Source organism: Pleurodeles waltl, chromosome 9 (genome assembly GCF_031143425.1).
Source record: "Pleurodeles waltl isolate 20211129_DDA chromosome 9, aPleWal1.hap1.20221129, whole genome shotgun sequence".
NCBI lineage: Eukaryota > Metazoa > Chordata > Amphibia > Caudata > Salamandridae > Pleurodeles > Pleurodeles waltl.
Genome location: NC_090448.1, coordinates 1093124086 through 1093148749, shown reverse-complemented (window position 1 = coordinate 1093148749; position 24664 = coordinate 1093124086). Strand labels below are relative to the sequence as shown.

Sequence of the window (24664 nt, the reverse complement as noted above, 5' to 3'; positions counted from 1 at the left end):
TACAATCGTTTTTCATGTGTTCTCCGGAGCCAAATGTAACATTTTCTTTAGTGATTTTAGCTCATGAAACAAACAACAGACACTATTCCCACATTCCTGGCAGTGGAGAAGGGGGTGGAAGTAGGATTAAGTTCCTCTGGCCACCACCTACAAGAATCAGGTGGTCACTTTGATCCAAAAAAGATTTCAATTTTTTCTGAATAGAATTTGAGAAAATTAACTTTCATACACTCGGCAACTCCCTTCAGCCGTTGTTTGAAGCTAGTGAAGGCCTTGTCATTGTGCTTCTGAAAAGACAATGAGAGCGGATTGTCATCAGCATACAACATGACCTTCACATTCCAAGATTCTATCAGCTTAACCAATGGAACTAGATATAGATTGAAAAGGGTGGGGCTAAAAGCAGAGTCTGAGGGAATCCATGCTTAAGTGGTTTTGGGGTAGCTGTAAACGGAGAGAGGTGAACCGACTGTGATCTGCCCTCAAGAAAAGAAATGCAATTGCCTTACCACCAATGCCTGCAATCTAATTCTATACAAAAGGGCAGAAGGTGGAAGATAGATCAAGCAGGACTACCAGAGTGGACCGCCCCAACCTAATTTTCTTTGATAAGTTCTGTGACTTCCAGCAGAGCAGATTCAGTACTGAACCTCGAAGTAAAGCCAGACTTGGAATTGTCTAGTATGTTATTGGATTCCAAATAAAAGGTTAGTTGCCTATTGACTAGTTTCCCTCGAATTTTAGCAGCAGCTGGTAAAAGAGATATTGGTCTATAATTATTTAGTGTTACAGGGTCTGCTTTAGGTTGTGTCATTAGTGGAAGGAACACCTTTTTTCAGACTGATGAGAACACCCCTAAATCAAGCAGTTATTCAAGATTTTATTTAACACAAGATTGATGGCAGAGAAGGCCATCCTTAAAGATTGGACAGGGCATGTATCCCCAGGTGACCCAGATTTGCGTTTCTAAACCTCTTTAAGAGAATCATCCTCTAAGACAGAATCAAATGTTAGTAAGTGACCCAGATTTGCTCCTAACTCCACTTGAACATTAGAAAGGGATGCTGCTGAGAATTTCGGGTAAATATTCTGAATTTTCTCATAGAGAAATTGAGGTAGGAGATTACAAAACACTAAATAAGGAATCAGTCTATTTCTTATTGCCTACGAAGGTAAAACATAATGGACAATTTTAGACAATTCACAAGGAATATTAAAGGCTACGAAAATTAGGTTAGAAAAATATTCTTCATAGGATTTGCAAATTGATTTGCAAAATGCTTTCAAAACAAATTTATATTTAGCTTTTGCCTCAGGATTATAAGATTTTCTCCATTGACGCTCCAGAATTTGACATCAGCTCTTTTCCTCCTGTAAGGTGGATAAGAACCAAGGAGCCTTAGGGTTGGGATTTTCTGGTAACATATATCTTGAGTGGAGCACATTTTGGGAAAAAAGTGACTCAATGATTTTATGCTGTGCTATAGAGAGAACTGGATGTTTACCTATTTTCTTCTGCAATGTCCTACAATTAACGGTCTGACCAAGTGAGTATGTCTCTGGCTATAACCGAAGGGTTTGCCCATATAGCCCCAATCACCAGGGCTATAAACAACCTTATGAAGATATGGTGTAAACAATGGGGGTCACTTATAACACAATCAACACAATCAAATTACATTTCTTTGCCACTGCTTTTCTGTTTTTATCTTCTTCTTTTCCCTTCAGTGTTTCTTCTCATGCTCTGGGTCTTTGTATAGTGTTGCTTATGTGCTGTTGCTGGGGCTTCCCATTCCAAGCAAGACCCACTGTGACCTCTCGTTCAGCTGGTAGACGGTCATGCGTAGGTGTGTTAGATTATGCTATACGTTACTCACAAGAGCTCACAAGACTGACCACTTTGGTGGCTCCATTCTAAAACACAACACAACGTTTTCATAGTAATTTCCGGAAGAGGTGAGGAAAGCTTCTAAGAAATAGGGGAAAAGCAGTCTACAGGGTCGTGCCAGCATTGAAAAATTGCATCTGGCAGTTCTAGTTCTTAGGAATCTCAGGACAGTAGGCAGAACAGTCAAAACAGATGTATGTGGACGGCAAGCATCTCTGGGCCTGGACCTCGTAGTTTCTGCACAAGGGAAGCACACAGCCACTTGTAAATGCTGTCGTGTGTCAGCGCTGCATGCACAAAAGCTGTTTATCACATCTAAGCCTAACTTACTGGCTTTGACAGTGCTGGAAAAAACACCAAAAAAGTATTGCTTCTGTGGAGCATGCATAAAGGAGATAGATAATTGAATGGGGCAAACATTCATCGTTGAATGTACTTTTCAGGTGTCAAATAGTCACTTATGCTGGTAATCAAAGCACTTCAAAAAGAGGCGGAGGTATACACCAAATATCCACTAGCACTAAGTGAGAGAAATATTCTGTTCTAAGTAGAGCCAACCCCACTCTACATGTCTTTTAAAGATTTGCAAACAAAACGTCTTACAGAGAGCAGTGCTGCTAAGTCACTCCTTACGAGTGAGCTCAAGTCAGGTCAGGCAGGATGGATCAATGGCGGATTTATGATGACATCACCATAAGGTAACATTATATAGATGGAGTGTAAAGGGAAATCTGTTGCATAGTCAGTGGCAACTCTGAAAAACTGGCATTGATGCTGCCCTTCTAAACCTTTCCAAGCAACCTCAGTGTATGCCTGTGAAGATCTATTTAAATGCAAGTGTTCAAACATGGACAGATTCTTTTAGCCATTGTTGTAAACAGGTCAAAGGAACTATCTAAAGTTTAGGAAAAACCTGAAGGTTTGTTTCCAAGGAGGTATTTTGCAGACTAACGCCTCAATAAGAACACCGCCCCCCCCCCCCCCCCCCCACTCTCCCACACAACATTCCCAGGGACTGAGCTCAATCACCATCACCTTGTTTGAGTCCTCAAATAAGAGTCTTCTCAAACATCACTTCGAGCACCATGGATCTCTTGAACTATCCCAAACCTCTAAAGTCCTTGGGCCCACTAAATATATATACTTACCACCATCTAGTGCTGTGGCGTGGCTGCAAGGAGCCAAGTCAGCGCAATATAGAGAGCTTTAAATAAATAAATGATTAAATGATTGTCTCTGTGCTGCCAATGCCCAAACAAACATCACAGTGTGATGACTTCAGCGACCTGTGGGAAAGCCTCGAGGCACTTTTCTCTCAACGTTTAGCTACAAAGCTATAAAAATATTTTCTCGACAAGCTTTAGAGATTCAGGCTGAATTTACAAGCTCCAGCAAGCGAGCCAAACAATGTGAACATTTAAAGAGCGATCCCCGTGCCACTGATTCACACATTTCTGAGTCATACCTTGTGTGCAGTAGGCAGACTTGGAGCTATTTCATGCCAGATCAGTTCAGAACAACGATTCGAGAGAGAACATGTCTCAAAAACAAAATATATCCATCCCCAAGGCACTGCTATATGTGTTCATAAATACACATCAAGTAATTACTGTCATTTGAGATGCGATTATCATCCCATCCATTGTGTATAAGACGTGTAAACAGTGGCATGGATTGGGTTGTGTCTGTCTACCTTTAAGGAAAGGTTTGCTTTTCTAAGGATAGGCTCTGGCAAACAATCCAAAGCATGTCTTTTTTTACTCCTTTGTTCATAGAGAGCAGTGGTTTTGATGCCATTTACATTTACAATCCCACGCAGGAGCTTGTGTGTATCTGGGTGTGCAGATGACATTGCAAGAGTTTAACTAAATGCTCCTCTCACACCTCACATTGGACCTGGCTTCAAGTGAATTTAGCGCAAGCCTGTTGCAGCCTGCATAGGCGAAATCTATTTTACCTGCTCTTGACTGGTGCATAATCGGGTTTCCAGGCTGGAGGGGCACATGCATTATTTGAACAAGTGAAGGGAGAGGGATGGAATAATATTGTCATTGCATGTTTTCTTCAAGGCTTAGAGAACAGTAATCCTATCACAGTTTTACAACCAACTTTCCTGTAAGGAATGACATGTTTTTGTAGTACCTTTCCTCACACTTTTTTTTAGACAGGTTTCAGATTGGTGTCATACCACGCGTGTTTCCTTCAAAACATGACACGATTGGGTACACCTAAATGGCATTTGTAGCATTCCAATAATGCTGTGGTAAATTGGCACAGGAAATGTATTAATGGTGTGGGAGTTAAATGTCATAAGCAGGCTGCAGTGTGTATTTACACCGCCCACGTATGTGACTCAGATATATGGTTCCTGAGAACACCATTGAGTTTGGTTGGCCGCTGTTATAAAGACTTCAGTGACACATGGCAGATGAAAGCGTCTTTTCAAGAAGGAAACCTACTCTTATACACAAGATACATCATCACAGAGTGTGCCCTGCAGAGTAAAACGGAGACATATGTTGTAACAACGCTGATCTCGGTGAGATTTATAAGTCTTCAATGAGATATCACTCAACGTGATGCTCCCTTCACCAGCCAGCCGCACATGTCACTGTCCAGGAACACACATTTCACTCATCACCAAGGTAATGGAACAACACCAACATGACATTCCAAATATTAAAGGAGCCTTGGCATATTAGATTACAACACATCTTTCTCCTTTGAAATTACAAAAACAAAGGAAGCAAACATGCAAAGAAAAACAGTTACTATTTAAAAAAATGCTTAAAAACTATAACATAACATTAAAATGCAAAATGCGTAATCCCTATGTAAACACATAATTCACTTTACAGGGTCTGATAAACATTTTGGAGCTTTTCTCAATCTAGTAATTCTACTAGGAATACTGTTAACTACTGGACTATAACTCGCAGCATGTGTACGTAAGTGGTTATTGCATTTGCGAATTCAAGTCACTAACATGCTTATCGCTTAAATTAGCTCCCAACATTTCTTTTTTCCCCAACAATTCTTCGTTCCCCATCATCATATATCCATTCTGAACATTCTCTTCAATCACAATCCTGCCACTTTCTTCCTTTCCGTATTTGGCAACTCTCCTCATGTTTCAACATTCACAATTTTTTAACACAACATGCCACGTATGAACCTCCTTCACTTCAAATGGAGCTCTAAATCTTCCCACACCTTTCTTGATATGCCCTTCCTTTAGTTTCACTAAATCACCTGGTTGAATTCTTCCTGTACTACTAATCTCTAAAAACGTGTTAGTGCTAACCTGTTTAATCCCTCTTTCTAACAAACTTTGTATCCACGAAGGATTCAGTTTGATAGTAAGGGCCAGATGTAGCAAAGGGTTTTTCCCATTCCGTGTCAATGGGAAAATGTGTTCGTACATATGGCCCTAAGTGTCCTACCCCTCATTTCCACAAAAGGTACTTCTTTAGTGCTAGATTTTTCTGTGGTGCAATACTCCCACACTAAATCATAGATCAAGCTTTCTTCATCCATCATATTTGTTTCTGCAAGTTGTAAATCACTTTTACTCATGCGTTAGCCCTGTCCACAATTCCATTGGTTTGTGAATTATACAAAGCTGTACGAGAATGTTTATTGCCACAAGATAATAAAAATTCCTGCATCTCATTTGAGGTTAACTGCTTATCATTGTCAGTTATCAATACTCTTGGGAAACCTTCCCCTTGAAAACTTTGACGTTATGTTGCTATTGTTTTCTTCGTAGATATTTCAGATTTTTTTTTTACTACTAACCACCTAGTATTCCCATCTATCAACACCATAGCAAACCTCCTCATATGATCTAAATATGACATTGGTCCTATGAAATCCATGCATGCACTGTGCCAAGGAATTCCAGGATCATGAATATTACTTACTTCACGTAGAGATCCCACTTTCAATCTCTTCTGACTCTCCCTGCGCTCAGCACACCACTCCACCCATTCCACAATATCACTATCCATTGCAGGCCACCAATTGTCCATTCTTAATCTTTTCTTGGTTACTGTCTGTCCCAAGTGCCCTTCATGAGCCATCTTAAACAAACCCTTACAAACACCACTTGGAGGAATTATTTTGTCCCCATGCTTTACAAAGAAATAGGTGTGGCACTCTCCCTCCTTACACCCTGTCTTATCATTTCTACAACTTGTTAGAGGACTTCGTCATTCAGCATAGCTGCAGACCATCAAATATGAGGAACATGAAATGAAGGATTCACAAAGAAGTGACGGAAGGACGTAGCGCGGTGGTTGAAACAAACATGTGACAGGCTTACGAGGATGATGCTGGATAAGTTCACGTTGAGTAGAGCCAAGATAAGAATGACTGTGCTGGTCCCATCCTCATCGCCAAAATCTGTAGTTACGACGCTGACCTCTTTGAGCTTTATGAGGCTTCAATGAGATACCTCTCAGCTCAACGTGATGCTCTGTTCACCAGCCAGCCACAACTGTCACTGTCCAAGAACATACGTTTCACTCTTTAACAAGGAAATGGAACAACACCAACATAACATTCCAAATATTAAAGGAAGCTTGGCATATTAGATTACAACAACATACTGAATATTAAGCAAAAATATGCCTCTACAGTGGAAGGTAGTGAAAATCTGTCTCTCACTCAGGTGCCTTTAATGTTGGAGAAAAAGTATAGGGTCCATGATACGTAGATAAAGAGACAGTTGGGCACCAGAATACTAAGAATTCCAACATGGCAACAATGGACAGTCAGCCAAAGGCATATTCAGAATGATATGTTTTGGTAAGAAATGAGGAATCAGACTCAGTTTAGTTCCTGGGAAAATATGTGCTCACCAGGGAGAAAGACCAGAATCTGGATTCCTTTGCAAGTGGTGAGGTACACACATTCCTGCAAGGGAGGAATACAGTGCAAGCAAATGGATTCAACCACAAAACAAATTTGAATAAAGAGAAGACACAAAAAGGTTATTTGCATGCGAGGTGGTTACAGATGTGATGGGGAAAGAAAATGCAAATGTTACACACTGTGGGCCATATGTATGAAGCACCGCATTAGCAATTACCCAATAGAGATTTTTACTGAATCACTATTTGGAATTTGCTAAATGCGATGTAACAACGTAATCACAAAATATTTTGCCATTACCTAAAATTCACAATTGCAAATAATGATTACCAATTAGCAATTTGATGAAATAGCGAATCGCTATTTGGTAATTGCAATTTGCGATTTTTGCACTCTGAAGTGTATCCTATATAGCTTTACCCTTGCTGCCACTGGCTGGTAAAAGGGATAGTAGGTGGGGACATGGGACAGGGACTAAGGGCCTCATTAGGAGTATGGCCGTCGGACGAGCTGAATGCTAATCTCACGGGGAAGGCGCCACTGTCATACCAGTGGCATCCCCCCCGAGCGTATTCTTATGTTCTCACTGGTCAAAATTGTGTTACGCGTACCCACCGGGCTGACTGTGTAGACAGTGCGCATTCCGATGGAGGTGGGCAGGTGGGCATGGAAAGGCTGGCACTGGGCTGACTGTGTAGACAGTGCGCATTCCAATGGTGGTGGGCAGGGGGGCATGGAAAGGGTGGCACTGAACTCAGTGCCTCCTGGCTGAGTACAACTCCAACTGCCGTCACCTCGTCGGGAACCATCTTCTTGCAGGAACTGCGGTCCCGTGACGGGTCTGCCCACCAGGGTTGTAATGTGGCGGTTGGACCACCACTGTTGCAGTGGTCCAGCCATCACTGTGAGGACCGCCAGCCTCGTAGTGAGGCCCTAAGTCTCTAGCTGGCACAAGATGGCTAGAGGAATCGCCGGGTGAGTGTGTGACAGTAAACACTGCAGAGGAATGCCAGGCCTCCAGGATATCAGCCCACAGGGCAAGATCTATAATGATAAACAAGGACTAAAGAAACCACATTGTTATCTTCACACATCCACAAGTAAACTGCAGAAAAGTTACAGAACATTTCAGTGGATGTAGGGGGAGTGATGATGCCAGGGGAGGGTACGGGGAAAGAAAGGAAGGCAAGGAGGGAAAGAAGTAGAGGAAGGAAGAGAAGAGGGAGGAGGGAAGGAAAGAGAAGGGAAAGCATGTCTGCTCTTACAGCAAGGACTAGGAGCTGCTTTGTGCTATTGTTGAGGCACTAGTGCTGGTTGCCTATTTCCTGGTCATGGCCCCCCTCAGACTGAAAGCGCTGTGGCAAAAGGGAGGGGCTGTGTAATAATAGATGTCAGATGTGGTTCAAACCTGTGGAGCATTCGTTTGGGAGCCTTCTCTTTTCGATAACCTTTCCTGCTCCTGAGTGGATATCTCATCATGCTCTGCTTGCCGACCAAAGAAGAGGAAGTTTAAATCCCCAACAAGCTCTGGGCAGCTAGAAGGCAGCGTGTTCATTCTTCAGAATGGATTGTTTGGGTGATGGTAGTGGCAATGGGAGTGATTGTACTCCATTTTACTGGAACTGCCATTCACAATGAGCTACTTACTCGCACCTTGAGTTCTAGCAACTTGCCAAAATCATGGTTTCTATGACCTGAGAGACTAATGAAAACAACCATCTGTTACTGTTCCTTCCATAGGATTGAGTTGTTTCAAGCTTGAACGTTCCTTCAATCTAGAGCATGAGGGTTACACTGCGATGCGTTGGGTACCACTTACTGTTCATTGTTTCCTTACAGGACTTACCTAGAAGAAGAGTTGACCAAGGCCCGAGCAAAGCCCAAGTTACGGAAGGACATGTACAAAAAGATGATTGAAGTGGACCCCCTTGCGCCCACAGATGAGGAGAACGCGCAGCAGGGAGTGACTAAGCCACGCTATATGCAGTGGAGGGAGACCATCAGTTCGACTGCTACCCTAGGCTTCAGGATTGAGGGCATAAAGGTAAGACACTTACCTGTCCAGCTGTATATTAGTAAGGAATTTAATATTACAATGCCAATGTTTCTCTATAATGTTTAATTCTAAAACATTATATGCACCTTAATTTTAGACAATCTTCCTCCTACCTATCCTTTTTTTCCTGAAAAACACACTGACGTTCTTTAATAGATGGACATTATTTTATGTGTACAGCATATATTTATTTAATAGTTTTCTCTAGCGCTACTACACCAGAAGATCTATCAGTGCTCTTTACCGGGGGTATAGGTCAGTACATACAGTGCTTAGTTTGTCAATAAAAACTTGCCCGTACCCAAAGCTCTCCTCACAAACACTTGCCTGCTGCATTTAAATGTGCGAGCACAGAACACTGAGGCAGTGTAATCCTGAAGCCATCTCGGGCCTCTTCATCCATTTTCAGTCATTCCTTGCCCCTTCAGCTAACTCTTGCAGCTTTTTGATTTCTCCCTTTGTGCGCTTTTTCGTTTTTCTCTTCCTCCACCTTTCCCATATGTGTCTTTTGCTCGCAGTAAATACTTGTGCCGGCCCTCAAAAATAAGTGCTGGTGCCCCGCACCGGAAACCACAAGCACAAACTAAGCACTGAGTACATACAAATTACATGATGTGCAAATGTAGGAATTTAAAACACTATTATAACATACATGTGACAAATACATATAGTGAAGCTAAAACTGAAGGACCTCTTGAAAACAATGAGATTGGGGAGAGATCTTAAGGTGGCCGAAAGTGAGTCAAAAAGGTTTGTTGCTGCAACACTGAAAGATTGATTCTACGTTTGGGAAATTTAGAATATTTCAATTTGGAGAGAGTTATTGCTTCTGAAGCCCTGTAAGCCTCCTAAAGGGCTAGCAAGTTTAGAGGTCTATTTGGTGAGTCACTTGGTATGTAAGAAACATATTTTGAATTTTATTTTTGCCTCAGTCGGGACCCAGTGTAGTTGAATAGGTATTTGGCAGATATGATCATATTTCCTCTGGAAGAGATGAGCTTTGCCATTGGTCTGAAACGTTTTCTTTTGTAATGTCCTAAGTTCAGTTTAAAATGCTTCCCAGAATAGTTTGTCGAGCAGTGTGGTCAGTAAGGTTTTTTGCCAAGCAAATGAGATATTGACTATCAGGGTAAGCGAGGGACAGATGACTTCGAATTCTGGGGACACCTTAGATTTGTAAATTGTGGTAAGCTCCTTTGAAAAATGCATGTTCCAAGCGAAAAATGTCCTGAACTTCTGGGTGCTGTGGCCAAGTGTCTGGCTCTGATATATACAAGCTCAAAGCATCTTATCCACGCGAATGGAGAGTACGCTTCTTGCTCCCAAATTCCCCATGTAGCAGCATACACGCCTACAAAGAGTGATACAATTATATTATGGGCTGTTTCTCTTTCATGTTTGCAGATATATTCTTTTGAATAGTGTATGCTACAGTAAAGCAAATACACGTCTTCAAATTTGTATATATTATTTATTCCTATCCAAAGGGACTTATTTGCTGTCACCACAGCACTAAAAGTGAACCAACTGGTAGCATAATGCTCTCAACAGGCAATTGACAATACCAGATTCCATGCCATTTAATTTGCATGTCTCCTGTACACTCCTCACCCCACCAAACCCCTTCCACGCACACTAGCATCACCTGTCCAAAAGTCACGTTTTGGAAAAGTGGCACTCTTAACAATTCATTTATGCACTTAGACCCTAGGTGTGTGGTCCTTCCACAGCTCTACTGATCCTTCTAACCACCTTCATACAGGTGTGTGATAACATTGACGTGTCCCACACTTTTACAGACATGCACTAGCCAATCATCACTTCCTCTTAGGCGTTGTCCTTCAAGAGCGGTGCAGCAAAGAAGTGTCAAGAAGCTGAGAAAGATGCAGCAATACACTCTCCTGACAGGCCCTAGCAAGTGAAGTCACGCTTGCCCCCAAAAAACAACAAAACATGTTACCAGCAAACGGTTTTTCCTTACCGAGGTTGGGAGGGTGAGGCAGAATCAGTTACCTTTTAGGCCAGTACACTCAATTGTACCCTATTGTCCTTCCTGTATTTAGGGGACTCCAACCACAGCTCCAAAGGAAGACAGACCTCTCTACCACTGCTTCCTGCTACATCCAAGAGTCTTAGTTTCTTCAGATGTTTTATAACTTTCTCCTGGTTACTCCCAATGAGCTAGCAGGAATGGTATGGTGGGTGGTTGGGAGGCTTCTAGGGTCCAGTCTACAGCTCAGCAACAGGAGATGGGTTTAACGACTTACTGCAGCCAGGACGTCAGCAATAGTGCCCAAGACCAAGATACCTTAGAGTAAGTCCATGGGCAAAATTTTGGTCTCGCAATTTTAGTCCATTCTGGGCCTGACAGATGTCTTTACCTGAGGCAGTGAATGTGGCTGTGAATGATGACCTTCTGGTGAACGTTAATAGGGATGCAGCTGCAATTCTTATCCTTTTTTACACCATGTACCACCCCATACTACTACAGCATGGGATGAATGAAGGCCAGACTCTACCCTTACACTTGGTTGGTCCTTATCTGAGCCTCATAAATCGTCAGCTTAGGTGAGACCTTGTTTCTCCCCTGAATCCCTTCTTTATTGTGGTGCATAGATGTCACAGCTTTCAACTGATTTGCCATGCTTCGTAGGGTATGAATATCACCTGCATGTGAATGACATGCCAGGAAATGGGTATGTCATTCATATGCAGTTAATAATGAGATTCACCTCCAGATGTCCTCAGAGCAACTTGATGTCCAGAAACTCAGGACCTGGTTTAGATATTGGCAGATGAGTTACTCTGTCAAAACGGTGACGGATATCCTGTATGTCAAAATCTAAGTACCGTTGTTGTCTATGACATTTAGATTTCGGCAGGTGGGATATCCATCACCATTGTGACGGAGTAACCCATCCACCAATATCTAAATCAAGCCCTGAGTTTCTTGCAACCACCGAAGACATGGATGAACATCAGCTGATTAAAACTCAATGCAACAAAGACAAAAGTTTGTTTTTGTTAAATGGGTTCAATAGATATTTAAATTAGGAGACCGCCCTGGGAGCTCTAAGGAGAACACCTGCAGGCATGATGTGGGCTTGAATCCTAGGCTTTAGCAGCACTCAGGCTTCTACTGTTTTTTGCCATATTATGCTGTACGTGACATACCATGATTGAAATGCTACTGTCGTGATTCCGTCATTCATCATTGTTTAGGAGGGGATGAAGCTACCAGATCCAACCAGCAGCACACAAGTGCTTCTTTTGCTGTAATCAATGGTCTGGCAGGGTCGAAATTAGAAAGGCCCTTTTGTGGCCTCAGTTATCTGCTATCTTCTCATAGGTTTCTTGGGTGGCTCTTCCTCGCCACATTGAAAGAGCAATGGAAGTACCCATTACCATAAGAAAAGGTGAGCTATGAGGTTAACACAATAGTAAGTGCTTGAGTGTGAACTTTGACCCTGTAGGTATCAAGCCTATTTGTGGCTGTCTAGTGATCTTCAATGTGGGCTGAGAAAGGCGGCACTAAAAGGCACTTGCACAGTGATCAGTCAGAGGCTGTGGAATTGATGTGTGGATCCTCTAGTGGGAACTGGCAGGCTTTGTTGTAGTCAAGTAGTTGAAGAAGAAAAGCAAGAACAAAAGACAAAACAACCCAGGTAAAAAAAAGAAAAAAACTTTGAATAATCATTAAGGTTCCCAGTATTTACTGCTTTTTTTGCAAAGGACTACAGAGAAAAAGCAATGTTATAATGTGTCGTCTTAATTGCTTTTGTAGAGCACTCGAATACCCAGAGGTGTCTTGGGGCTGAGCTTGGCTAGCATCGGGCGGTATTAGGAGATGTTGAATAGCCAGATTTTCAGAGCCTTTCTGAATGCTAGGATGTTTGGAGAGTCTTTAATGGATCAGGGTAGAACATTCCAGGCTTTAGCTGCCCCCCAGTACAACATTTCTGCCGCCCCAAGTTATCCTTTTGAACCTGAAGATGACAGCAAGTTCGGCAGATGTCGAGCGTAGGGGTCTGCCTGGAGTATACCATTTGAAGCAATGTTTTAGAAAATCGGGGCCAGAGTCATGTAGCACTTTATTTGCAATACAAAGTGTCTTGAAGGCATTTCTCTGCCTTATGAGGAGCTAATGGAGTTTTTTCATGGATTGATGTTTGGGGATCCTCAACAAAAGTCTGGCGGCTGCATTTTGCTGGGTTTGGAGTTCGGTCAGTAGATACTGATGAGTGGTGAGAAGTAGGTCGTTACAGTAATGAAGTTTAGCCATTATCAGCGACGTGATCACCGTTTTTTTAAGAAAGGCTGGAATAAAAGGGAGAATCTTTTTTTATAGCACTCAGCATAAAAAAGGTGGAAAAGGTTACCAAGCTGACATACTGGTTATAACTCAATCTATTGTCAATTAAGACTCCCATGTTCCTGTTTTTTTTTAACTGGTGTAGGAAGAAAACCCCTCAGGTAGGTGTCCGGAAGGAGGTATGGATACCAAACAGTAAGACTTCTGTCTTGCCTGCACTGAGTTTTAAACAGTTTCTGCTCATCCAAAAGTTGACAGCCTATAGGCAGTCCCAAAATCTTGTCAGTGTCACCTTTGACCAGTGAGACGACAATTTGGGTGTTGGCGTAGGATGTGAGGAAAAATCTGAAAGATTTTATTAGTTTGGCTAAAGATCTGTTCTCTGCCAAGAAAAAAAGAATTCAGCAGTGTCCGGGCTTTACCTATGACCCCAATATTGTCTACCCGGTCCATCAGCAACCAGTGATTAACCATGTCAAAGGTTGCTGATAGCTCGAGCAGGATGAGGGATGCACTGCCGCCTTGGTTAAGCGATGCCCTGATCTCCTTGGTAGCCTTAATTAGTTCTGTTTCTGTGCTGTGGCGACCTCGGAAGCCAAATTAAGTAGAATCCAGGAGATTATTTGATTGTTTATAATTTTTTCAACAATCTTAGCTGGAAGGGGTTGTCAGGAAATGGGACGGAAACTACTAGGATCCGTAGGGTTAAGAGAGGCTTCCTTTGGAGGGGGTACACAGAGGCTTTCTTCCACATTGCAGGGAAGATGCCTGAGTTGAACATAAGGTGAAAAATGTCAGTTAGTTTAGAAGCAATCATTGCTGCCACTAGCATCACAATTCTCGGAGGGCAGGGATCATGCAGGGATCCGGTAGATGTGGATCTGAAAATTTTCATGACTTCCCCTACTGATAGCAGAGCGAACTCACTAAAAGCATTTAATCCTTTCTGCAGGATGATGGCAGACCAAACTCACTTCCGGCAGGATTGAGCCGGATGTGTCACTCGGCGATGGTGGAGGAATTGCTGAGAAGCAACTGTATGCCCTGTCAACCTTTTGAAGGAAAAAACTAGCCAAGCTGTTGCAAAAGGATTGACTGGTGTCCTCTAGGTTCTTTGTTGCACCCTGTGTTAGCAAGGTGACAGTTCAAGACAGTTCTTTTGTCAAATTTGTTGCTTCTTCTATCTTATTAGTAATATATGTAGTTTTTGCCTTATAGATAGCAGCCTTATAAGCTGCTAGGCAGCTCTTGTATTTGATCTTCACTTCCTCCTTATATTCCCACCTCCATCTTTGCTCCTTGCCTCTACAACTTTGTTTGAGGTCCTTAAGTTCTCCAGAGAACTAAGGAGCCGATTTATTAAGCTTTTTGGACTTTACCGTTTTAAAAGGTGCAAGTGAGTTGGCCGCCATGTCTAACCACAGTGCGTATAGAGAGACCGCTGTGTCGGGGTCCTCTGAGAAGACAGGGGATGACTCGTCTGATAATTTGGGGAAGAGGTCTGGTTGAATTTTATGCCAAGCCAGAGAAGCTGATATAGTTGACGTGGCCTTAGAACAAGTGCCAGTGGAGTTGTGAGGAAATCGAAGAAGATTGTGTTGTGATTGGTCCATGCTATTGGGAGAATGCTTTAATTAACCAGTGAGGTATTGTTGGTAAATATGCCATCAAGGGTATGTCTCACCTGATGGGTAGGGCCACCTACCAACTGCGAAAGGCTCAAGCCCGAAAGAGTCTGGTGCAAAGCAGCAGTATCCTTATCTTGCAGATCCTCCAAATAGAAATTGAAATCTCCTAAGACCATATAGTCATTGGCAAAATTTTAGCCTCAAGATGGCTGCCGATCTCCTGTGAGAACATGCGCCTAGGAATAATTTGTTTGCCAATTTGTATTTATTTTTAGTAATACAAAAAGCAAAAATGAGGACTTCTTTCAGTGTCTCTCAATGCTGCCAGTCACGGCCACCAGAATAACAGCAGTACATTTTACTAGCATGAGGAGATAAAAATGAGATGAGATTTCCCATGAAGCTTAGCTGCAGATGTGTACATGTGGCAGTAATAAACTACTTTCAGGAGTGTTGTTTTATTGTATATGGATATGTAGCATATTAAAATCCTACACATTTTGAGGTGAAAGTGTAAATGTGAGAGTTAAATAATCCGGGAAATATATTGGTTACAACTTCATTTTCCAGAGATAAAAATTAAATGTGGTAAATACCATTAAGTAGTTACAAAAATATAGATAGATTCAAATAGAAAGTTTTAAGAAACGTATCAGAAGATTGGTGACGTAAAATAACTTTACTCCTATTTGGAGAGCCATGGCTAATCTTAATTTGAAAATATCCAGCACTGAGATGAAAGAAATATGCATTGGGTAAATAATGGAACTATCCAAATCAGCTTTGTCCATGGTAAACCTCGTGCAGTAGAAACTACTGACTTAGGGAATAGAAAATGACAATACAAATAGCATTTTTTCAAACTTCTAGACCTCTGGAGGAGGATACCTGTAGGGTTTAAATCAAAGAAATAATCCAGAGACATTTTGAAGATTTTACAATGTCATTAGTTAGTGCAGATTTGGAAAGCTATGAGGGAGATACCCTCTGCAATAGTGAAAGAGTCAGTGATCTTCATCTACCAGAACTTTGCTAAGGAGACTCTATAAATCAAGAATACATTTCTAAATGTGTATCTTGAGCTCCCTAACAGTAGCTGCATGTTTCACACTGATGTTCCTTCTGCCATATTAATTAAACTCAACAGGATATCCACTTCATTGATGTTTCTGAAAGCCCCAAAGGCCTACCTAGAACAATGATGCTCAGTAGCAGTGGAGATGCCTTATGTTCTTGTGTGGTTAATTTTCCAACCAACGGTTTGAAGTCTCGGGTAACTTGCCGAAAAGCCTTAGAGATTATTTGTTACCAACATTTTATGGCAAGCTAACCACACATTTGTTGTATTCTTCCTTCAAAACTTGCATTTTACATCTGGTATGTCGTTGATCTTTGTAGTTCACTGAGGACATCTATTCGCCCAAAAAAGGGCTAGAACAGTGAAGAATATATGTCAAAATATAGGGCCGTATTTACAGTTCGGCGGACGGGTTACTCTGTCACAACTGTGACAGATATCCTGTCCGTCAAAATTTAAATCCCACAGGACAGAATGGGATTTATATTTTGCCAGATGGAATATCTTTCACCATCATGATGGAGTAACCCATCCCCTGAAATATAAATCATGTCCATAATCCGAAATAAATATAATTTACAAAAATCTACCCATGAGGGTAGTTTTATTTTATTATTAACTCCGGTGGAGAAATATTTTAGAAATAATATTTTAAACTTGATATTTATAAATGAAAGTATTCTGACAACTTTTTTTGAGCGCCAGAGTGAAGTGACATCTCGTAACCTTTGACCTTCATGACATCTCCGGACTGTCCCCTTATTCAACTCTTAATCCCTCAAGATTTGTATCTGACTATATTCTGACAACTATATTTGTGAGTGCCATAGTGCAGAGACATCTCACAACCTTTGACCCCTGATGATTTTCTAGTCCAGATTGTCCTCTTATCCAACTATTAGTCCCAAGAGCCTCCTATTTGCTCCATAGAGACATGAAGAGACTAAGTTAAAAATGAAAAAAGTGAACCTGGTCTTAGGGCCCACTGGCTTTATTTGTACTCTTGCACACATAGCAGAACTTGTGGGAGCAGTTTGTCTCTCTGTTGTTTAAGCAGAAAGAATTGGCCCATATTTAGTTGTGTTACAGCTTTAATCATTTTGTAAAATATAAGGAAATTGCCAATGAGAGCTTATGTGCTGAGAGTGTGGTGAAAAATCAGATATTATTGTAATTAGGGGCAGACTGTGATTGCCTCTGCCGAGGAAGTTGAAAAACAAAACATTTTGATGGTGTTGGAAAGGAGGAAACATCTGCAACAAAAGGGCATTGTTGCAAGTATGGCTACAACAAGATTTATGTAGTTATCAGACGTGTATTTATATTTTGCATACTTCCAAATGAGGGCAGCCTCCTAAAACGCTGTACTTTGTGCAAGAAACCAATCCGACTCACTCTTATTGCACACAAACATTATGAACACTGAATATGAAAGAAATTATTCGGAAAGAAGGTGAAAAATAAGAAGAACTATACCAAATTCATGAAGAAGTTTAAAACATCCATGGAGAGAATGAAGCACCAGCCAGTGACCAGTTATCGCGCATAATCTCGTGGTACTGGAAGATGAAGCTGGGGGATGGCCCACGCAAGCTGCTCACAGATCCGAGTCAATGTCTGGGGCTATAGTGTGGACATTCACTTTTCGAGATCACAACCTGAGAATGGCAGAACATGTAGTAAAAGTGTTTTCCCCATGGCAAAAATAAAGGTAAATTGTAGTGCAAATGCACTTTTGCACCAGTGTTCGACATGCAGATTTATACACCTATTACAATTCTGAATGTGTAATGAGTTGCTTAGATATCAAGAATACTCCTGAAAGCCTTTCTAAATTTCAAAGACTTTGGGAAGTTCCTCATGGGACTGGCTTTCTATCTTTTGTATGAGGTTGTATGAATCAATTAACATGGAAGCACTTCACGATCAGATGCTCGATGAACAAACCTCAGAGATACATCATGCACTGAACCATTCATACCCCCTCCTTAGATATGTATTCCTGAAATGGGTCATAAATGATGTCACTGCTCTCCAGATCTTCGTCTGCATGGCTTTGGATAGTTGTATTAGTCACGCTTTCCTTTATGAAACCATGCTGCCATTGTGTGTTTAGTCCTGATGTTGATGTTATATGGCCATTGCGATCATTAGGGCCCATCGGTAACTGGGCCGCTGTTCTACTCCTACACCCCCCCCCTTATGTTTTATTGTACTGTTTCAATTGCAAAAATGATAAAGTATATAAAAAAAACATGAAAGCACAGCAGATGAAAATGGAGGTCATCAAAGTCTATTGTTGGCTATAAAAGGTAGGCAAATACCAATCATTGGTGAAGGAAATGGCATATTTATGCGGGCGTGGATGGAAGCGAGGGTATGGATGGAGGCATGGATAGGTGTTGGATGCTGGTGGAAGAAACAGCTCTTTTAATAGGTTAAAACCACCTTTGTAGAGGCAGCATAAATTGGGATGCAGAAGCATCAGAAGGCTGTCAATTAAAATTGAGCGCATCATAACCTACTCTTCAGTAGAAATAGTGTACTTTCATGGCAGCGTATTTTTTCCTTTCCCTTATAAACCTAGTAAATTACTAAATTCGATTCCAATTTTATACAAATGCCCAGGAGTTTTATATTCCTCTAATCTATTTCCATGTTTAATTACACAGAAAATCTACTGATTGATCCACCGCATGAGAATGGTTTCGATGTGAAAAGAAATCATGTACTTTAAACTTTTGTCTGCTAAAATCTCGATTTCATATGAATAAGTCCTTATAAAAATAGCTAAATGCACCTACCTCCACCAGGAAGCTGGGGTTTAAGGTAGAGCCCAGTCCTGCAATAAGGAGAATTGGGTTTGACTTGGTTTGGGAATTTAAGATGGTGACATTGTTGTAAAAAAGAAATGTATGTAACATCAAGGTTGAGTCAGTCTGTATTTCTCAATATAGTTTTCTGAAGTCTATATTTTTTCATGCTACTTTTTACCCTGGAACTGATTAAAGTACTACAGTACTTAACTTGTACATAAAAAAGTGCCGGTGCCCAAAACTCTCCTTTGAAACACGCGGTTGCTGCATTTAAATGTGCGAACACGGAATGCTTAGACTACGTAATGCTGAAGGCATCTCGTGCCTCTTGAGTCCATTTACAGCCACTCCCTGCCCCTTCAGCTCACTCTTACAGCTTTCTGCTTTCTCCCTTTGTGATGCTTTTTTGTCTTTCTCCTCCTCGTCCGCTTTTCCTTTCTGTGTCTTTTACAAGTAGTACATGCCTGATGCAGAAAACTAAGTGACGGCCCTCAAAAATAGGTGCTGGTGCCCCGCACTAGAAATTACCAACTCAAATTAGGCACTGCAGAAGTGCATAGTCATACAGAAAACAACTAGGCATTCCTTTACTTTTGCAGCGTTTGGGTACTAAGAAGTTGGGGCTTATATAGTGTTTGGTAGACAGGGTACTCTATCAAACCATGGTGGATTTCCTGTCTGCCATCTATAGAGTGCTGTTGGCTACAATAAACTTGCATTATGGCGAACGGGACCGCTGCAACATATTTAATGAGTACCCTATCTACCAAACGCTAAATAAGGCCCTTTATCTTTTTTCTTTCTGTTGTTTCATGATACACAGGTGTAAGGCAGAAAAAGCTGACCTAAAGTATAAAATGATGGGTCTCCGACCCTGGTTTCCAGTGATGATGATATTGATTGAGCACCCCATTTATTAACCCACTGACCCATCACAATAAAATATGCAGCCTACCTTTCTTCAGCTATTTTGGAAAAATGTGCTTGGGGCTTACTCCTTGACCTCAGCCATAGTGTTGACCCTGTTTGAATTTTGAAGGGGACCTTGTGAGATGATTTATCAAGCCTTTTTTTTGTGGCAGTGCAAAATCTGCTACTGCTTGTAGTGTTTGTACCTTCATAATGGTTTGGGGTGCATACATTAGTACACTAAATTGGTTTCGTTGAGCCTCCTTTTCATTGTAGCTGTTTAGGAATTCTATTAAGACCAGGGTGTTACTTTTAAAAGAGCAGTGGAATGGTGTGTGCTGTTGGTCTTACTTGTACCAAGATATGTCCACAGTGGTGCACTTTAGAAATGATTTATTGCGTAACATAACTTAACATATGAAAGTGCTGTATGCAGACCTGATGGAATTAAAAGAGAATGGAAAACATGGCCAATACAATGTGTTTGATGGTCTGACACTGAATGATTAAGTTGACTATTAGTTACATTTTATTTTTTTTAATGACTTTCTTCTTTGTTACCCATTGCCCCAGACCTGGAGTCATACTAGACATAAGGCACACTTTCCCCGTTTGTACCACAGTGCACCTTTCAAAAGAAGAACAGTGCACCGTATTACAAAGAATGCTGTGCCCCCAGGATAGCCGCAAACATGTGCTGCCCTTGGGGAAGCGCATTCAAGTGAAATGCGGAGTGGCTGCTTCAAAGCCACTCTGTGTTCCGCCTGCACCTGTCTGCACAGGGATGTCGGGGGAGGGTCCATGGGACCCCCTTTCTCCCCTTCAGAGGGATGCCTAGGAGGTGCACTGAAAGAGCACAACTTTTTTGTGGCACTCTTTGACTGAGACTCATGAGAGCATGTTTGCCTCTGCGCCCGTGTCCCTAATAAGCAATTTTTCTCATTTGCATGGAGCCATGCCCCCAAGAAAAAGAGGGAACATCTCATGACAGCCCGGGTTCCTGATGTGCACCAGCGCTATTAGTATTGAAGAAGGGGACGCACAAACATCTGCAGCCCTTTCTGTAATACCATTGTGACCCGGAAGTGCACAAAGCAGCTCCAAATGCCCTTTGCGCCTCAAGGGCACAATGTATAACACAGCCCCTTTAGTTAAATTCAGGGTTCAGAAACATAATAAGATATGCCTGAGTCCTAAATGATAAAGTATTACACTCATTAATGATAAAAGGGATTTAAAAATGGGAAGAAGAAAACTTGGCACACTTATCAGTATTGGTAGTAGTCTGCATGTTTTGTCTACAGTGACCAACCAACTTAAGTGAAAGAAAAAACAGGAAGAGAAAAAGGAGAATCAATGGAGGACAGAAAAAAAGAGTTAAGAATAAGCGCAAAAGGGAGACAGTGAAAGGGGAGAACAGATGATGTAGAGAGCGGTTACAAAAAGTGAGACACAGGAGGGGGAGGAGAATAAAAGAGGTGAAAACCACATACAAGATGGTCAGGTGGAGGAGACTGTGGAGGGATAAAGGAAGAGAAGACGATGGAGAACCGAGTACATGAGTCTTCACCTAGGAATGTTGTGTAGCCATTTTACACGTTATACACATTATACACGTTATTTTAGCAAAATAGGCCTGCCGCTGTGCACTTTAACCTAGATATATTTTATTCAGCTTCATTTTATTATTTTAACATTAGCCACATATGCGGTCTTGTTTTATTTTCTCTGTCTAGCTGTTCTTCGCCTAGGTCAGCACTGAGTTCTTAAAGAAGACATTTCTCTCAGTGCTTTTCTCAAGGCTGCAGTAAGATAGGTTGCCGGCAAACGTGGTACGCTTTGTCTCCAATGTTCACAGAAACATACACATTCTTACGTGGGGATCCTTTCTTGGAACATCAGATGTTTTATTATAAAAACACTACTTTGACCCATGTATGTTAGAGGGAGATTCCAGCCAGATGACCATGACTGTATGCTGATTGCTTCACTACAGATGCTTATGTAGACTACAGGCCTCTTGCTCAGGTATGAGGGATGATGTTTTCCCAGGGGGAACCTGAAAGGCAGAATTAGAGCTTAACATGCTGTGCACTAACTTAGCTTAGGCAGGAACTATCTATATAAACTTTAGTGACAGTATGGTAGCGTTATTCTTGTGTTTTACTCTCCTTGTCACAATTTTAATCTTATTGTGCTTTATCGTCCTAGTTATTGCAATACATGGTTTATTGTCTAAGATGGAGTTACTTCAATAAAACCTTATTGACTATACTCTGCCAATGATTGTCCTTGCATATGTGAGACCAATGTAACTGAGAGTAACGGTTTGGGATCTGAGTGACCACGATTCCCCTAAGGGGTCATGTACGTCATGCGCCCAGTTGCCCCATTCATCCCTGCTCTTGGGTGGAGATGAGGCACTGCTAGTTAGCCGGAACAAACCCGGATTAGGCCGACAGGTGTCACATGGTGGGGGATCAGACTCAATCCCCGCAGTGCAGGTGATTCTGCCGCCCAAATCCAGTAGTCTCATTAGGATAATGAGAACCTACGCGACAGGAAAAGCGTAAAAAGGGTACAATAGAGGAACAGTGACATTACCTGTGGTTCCATTTAATGTGAACATGCTCCCAACAGAAAAGACTTAACACATCTGACCTGATGATGTAAAGCACATCTTTCATCAGGTCAGAAATGGCAAAAAGGTAAATCGGAGGCTGACTTTCAGAAGTATAGTCTAACAACATAAAATGTGAATCTTTGTGTCTGTCCCAAATGTGCATTCAGTGATCCGGAAGAAAAGTGCAGCTCAGCTGCCGGATTTTCAGATCTGGCAACAGACAGTTTAAATTTTGTAGATACCTCATGCTATCAATTCTTTAACAAGGTTCAATAAAAAGAAACACAGAGAAAGATTGGCCTTGGGGTCAGATCCCTTCAGACAGTGCCTTAAAAATTGTTATTCATGTTTTGCTTGAATGGACTGGCTATCAAGGCTGTGGAGCTGTGAGGATACTGACACTGTCTCATTTGTGTTCCCAGTAGGGTTGGGCGATGAGGTAACCAAGCACTCCTTTCGTTGACTGCAGATGTAGTGGGCAGCGCGAAAAGCAGTTTGTGTGCTTTGATGTATTCCATGAGACAGTGACATATTCATTGTGGATTTATGGCTTGGATGTTTGCCTAGGAATCTCTTGCCGTTTGAATGCTTGATCCTCTCATTAAGTCACACTGCTAGTCACTAATCCCCTTGCTCGCTCATCTGTTACACTTTACTGCCATTATAACGTCTTGGCTTTATGGCTTTTTGTCCACAAAGTAAATATGTTATCATATATGCTTAGTTAAGATGCAAACAAAAAGTATGGACTATGCCAAAGGTTCTAAACCTGTGGTCCAGGGACGCCTGAAGGTCTACATAGCATTCTCAGTGGGTCCACGGCTGCATAGAAACTTAAATAATATTAACATATTAATCAAATATATATTAATGAACAAGCAAAATTAAAAACCGAAAATGTTAAAATATTTTATAAATGTGAACCAATTGGAAATTCAAGGCTGAAAATTAAGTTAGCATCCTCAGATTTATTCAAGGGACAGTGCAAATGCATCAAACAGAGTGTAACATGGATGATGGCTTACCTTAATTGAATTTAGAAATGCTTCAACGTTCCCATTAAAATTAAAATTATGATTTACTTATATTTGTTTATGAATTAAACAGCATATTTCAATATTTGTGTATTGTTTTGTGGTTCAAATCATTGAAACTGCACAGGCTAGGGTCCCTAGCTTCCAGTAATGACCCAGTGGAGGTCCTCGGATTCCGATAATTATTCAATGTGAGTTCCTAGATTCCTGTAATGATTACGTGGGGGTCTGCAGAAGTCAAAAGGTTAAGAACCACTGTACTATGCAGTATTTTGCTACGTTTTCCTTTTAAGTTTACCACCTACAACACAAATGTAATCTTCTGAATTCCTTCAGAGCACTCTTATTTGAGGGTACAGCTTAACTCTGCTACATCAATCTGCTCAGCAAAAGAGTCCTACTCACAGCTTATATAAGATGTTCCTTGTTTGTGGGATTTTCTTTCTACGTCACCTGGAAGCAACACACAAAAAGTTGTGCAGTTATTACCAAACACTTGTCCTCCCAAAAAACCCAACCTTATTAGTTTTCCCAATATCTGTAGTCTAAGAAAGCTCTGTGTATACTCCAGTGGCGTAACAAAGACCCCTGCAGCCCTGCAGTGCAGGGGGTTGGCCATGAGCTCCAGGGGGCCCCTTCAGCCCAGTACCCTGGCCTGAGAGTTCCTCAGTGAATCTGGAGGGGGCCCTTCCATGTGTTGTGCAGGGGGGCCTCCTGAAGTTCTGTTACGCCACTGGTAGACTCCTTTATCAAGCACCAGAGACAGGAACATGGCCACAGGGTCTTGCTTTGTACCGGGTGAACTTTGGTGCATAGTGTTCCTCAGTCGCGGCTCACAGAGTTTACTGGGATAGAGCGGCACGCGGGGGCGCTGTTGGTATTTGGGAATATTAATATTTTAAAAATTAAATTAAAAAAACTTACCTGCACGCTGCGCCACCGATCCTCTGTCAGCGGCAGGCACAGGCTTCCAGCCTGCCCTGCAGCCAATCCTGACGCTGCTCAGAGCAGCGTTAGGATTGGCTGGGTACCCAGCAAGGGCGCTCCCAGGCAGACTGGGAGCCTATGCCTGCCTGCTCTCTCCAGCCTGGCAACACAGTGCCAGGCAGGAGAGAGCATTGTGCGCATGTGTGTTTGGCCAGCCCGAGATAGCTAGCCAAACACACATGCGCACTGAGGGGCGTGCGCAGTGCACTCCCCTCACTGCTCGTCACCCTGAATGCCCCGCCCCTTTAACAATGAAAGGATAATAAACATAGTTTATTATCCTTTCATTGTTAAAGGATTTGCAGTGGTTGCTGCTGACGGGGGGGCGACGCTCCTCCGCAATACCGGAGGAGCCACCACAGTTGTTCCTGCACAGGACTGTTAACTCAGTGAGGCGCATTACAGCTGACATGCCATACACATTTTTTTACTAAAGAGTACACCCAGGAACCAGAAAT

At 41.9% G+C, this 24664-nt stretch overlaps 1 protein-coding gene across 1 annotated transcript in view; it reads left to right on the top strand.

Annotated features, from left to right (window-relative positions):
• ITPKA (inositol-trisphosphate 3-kinase A) overlaps positions 1–24664 on the top strand; it is a 392533-nt gene that overhangs the window by 290592 nt on the left and 77277 nt on the right. The window contains exon 4 of the mRNA XM_069208788.1: positions 8603–8807. Within this exon, the coding sequence (XP_069064889.1) occupies positions 8603–8807 (205 nt within the window). The remainder of the gene's footprint in view (positions 1–8602; positions 8808–24664) is intronic.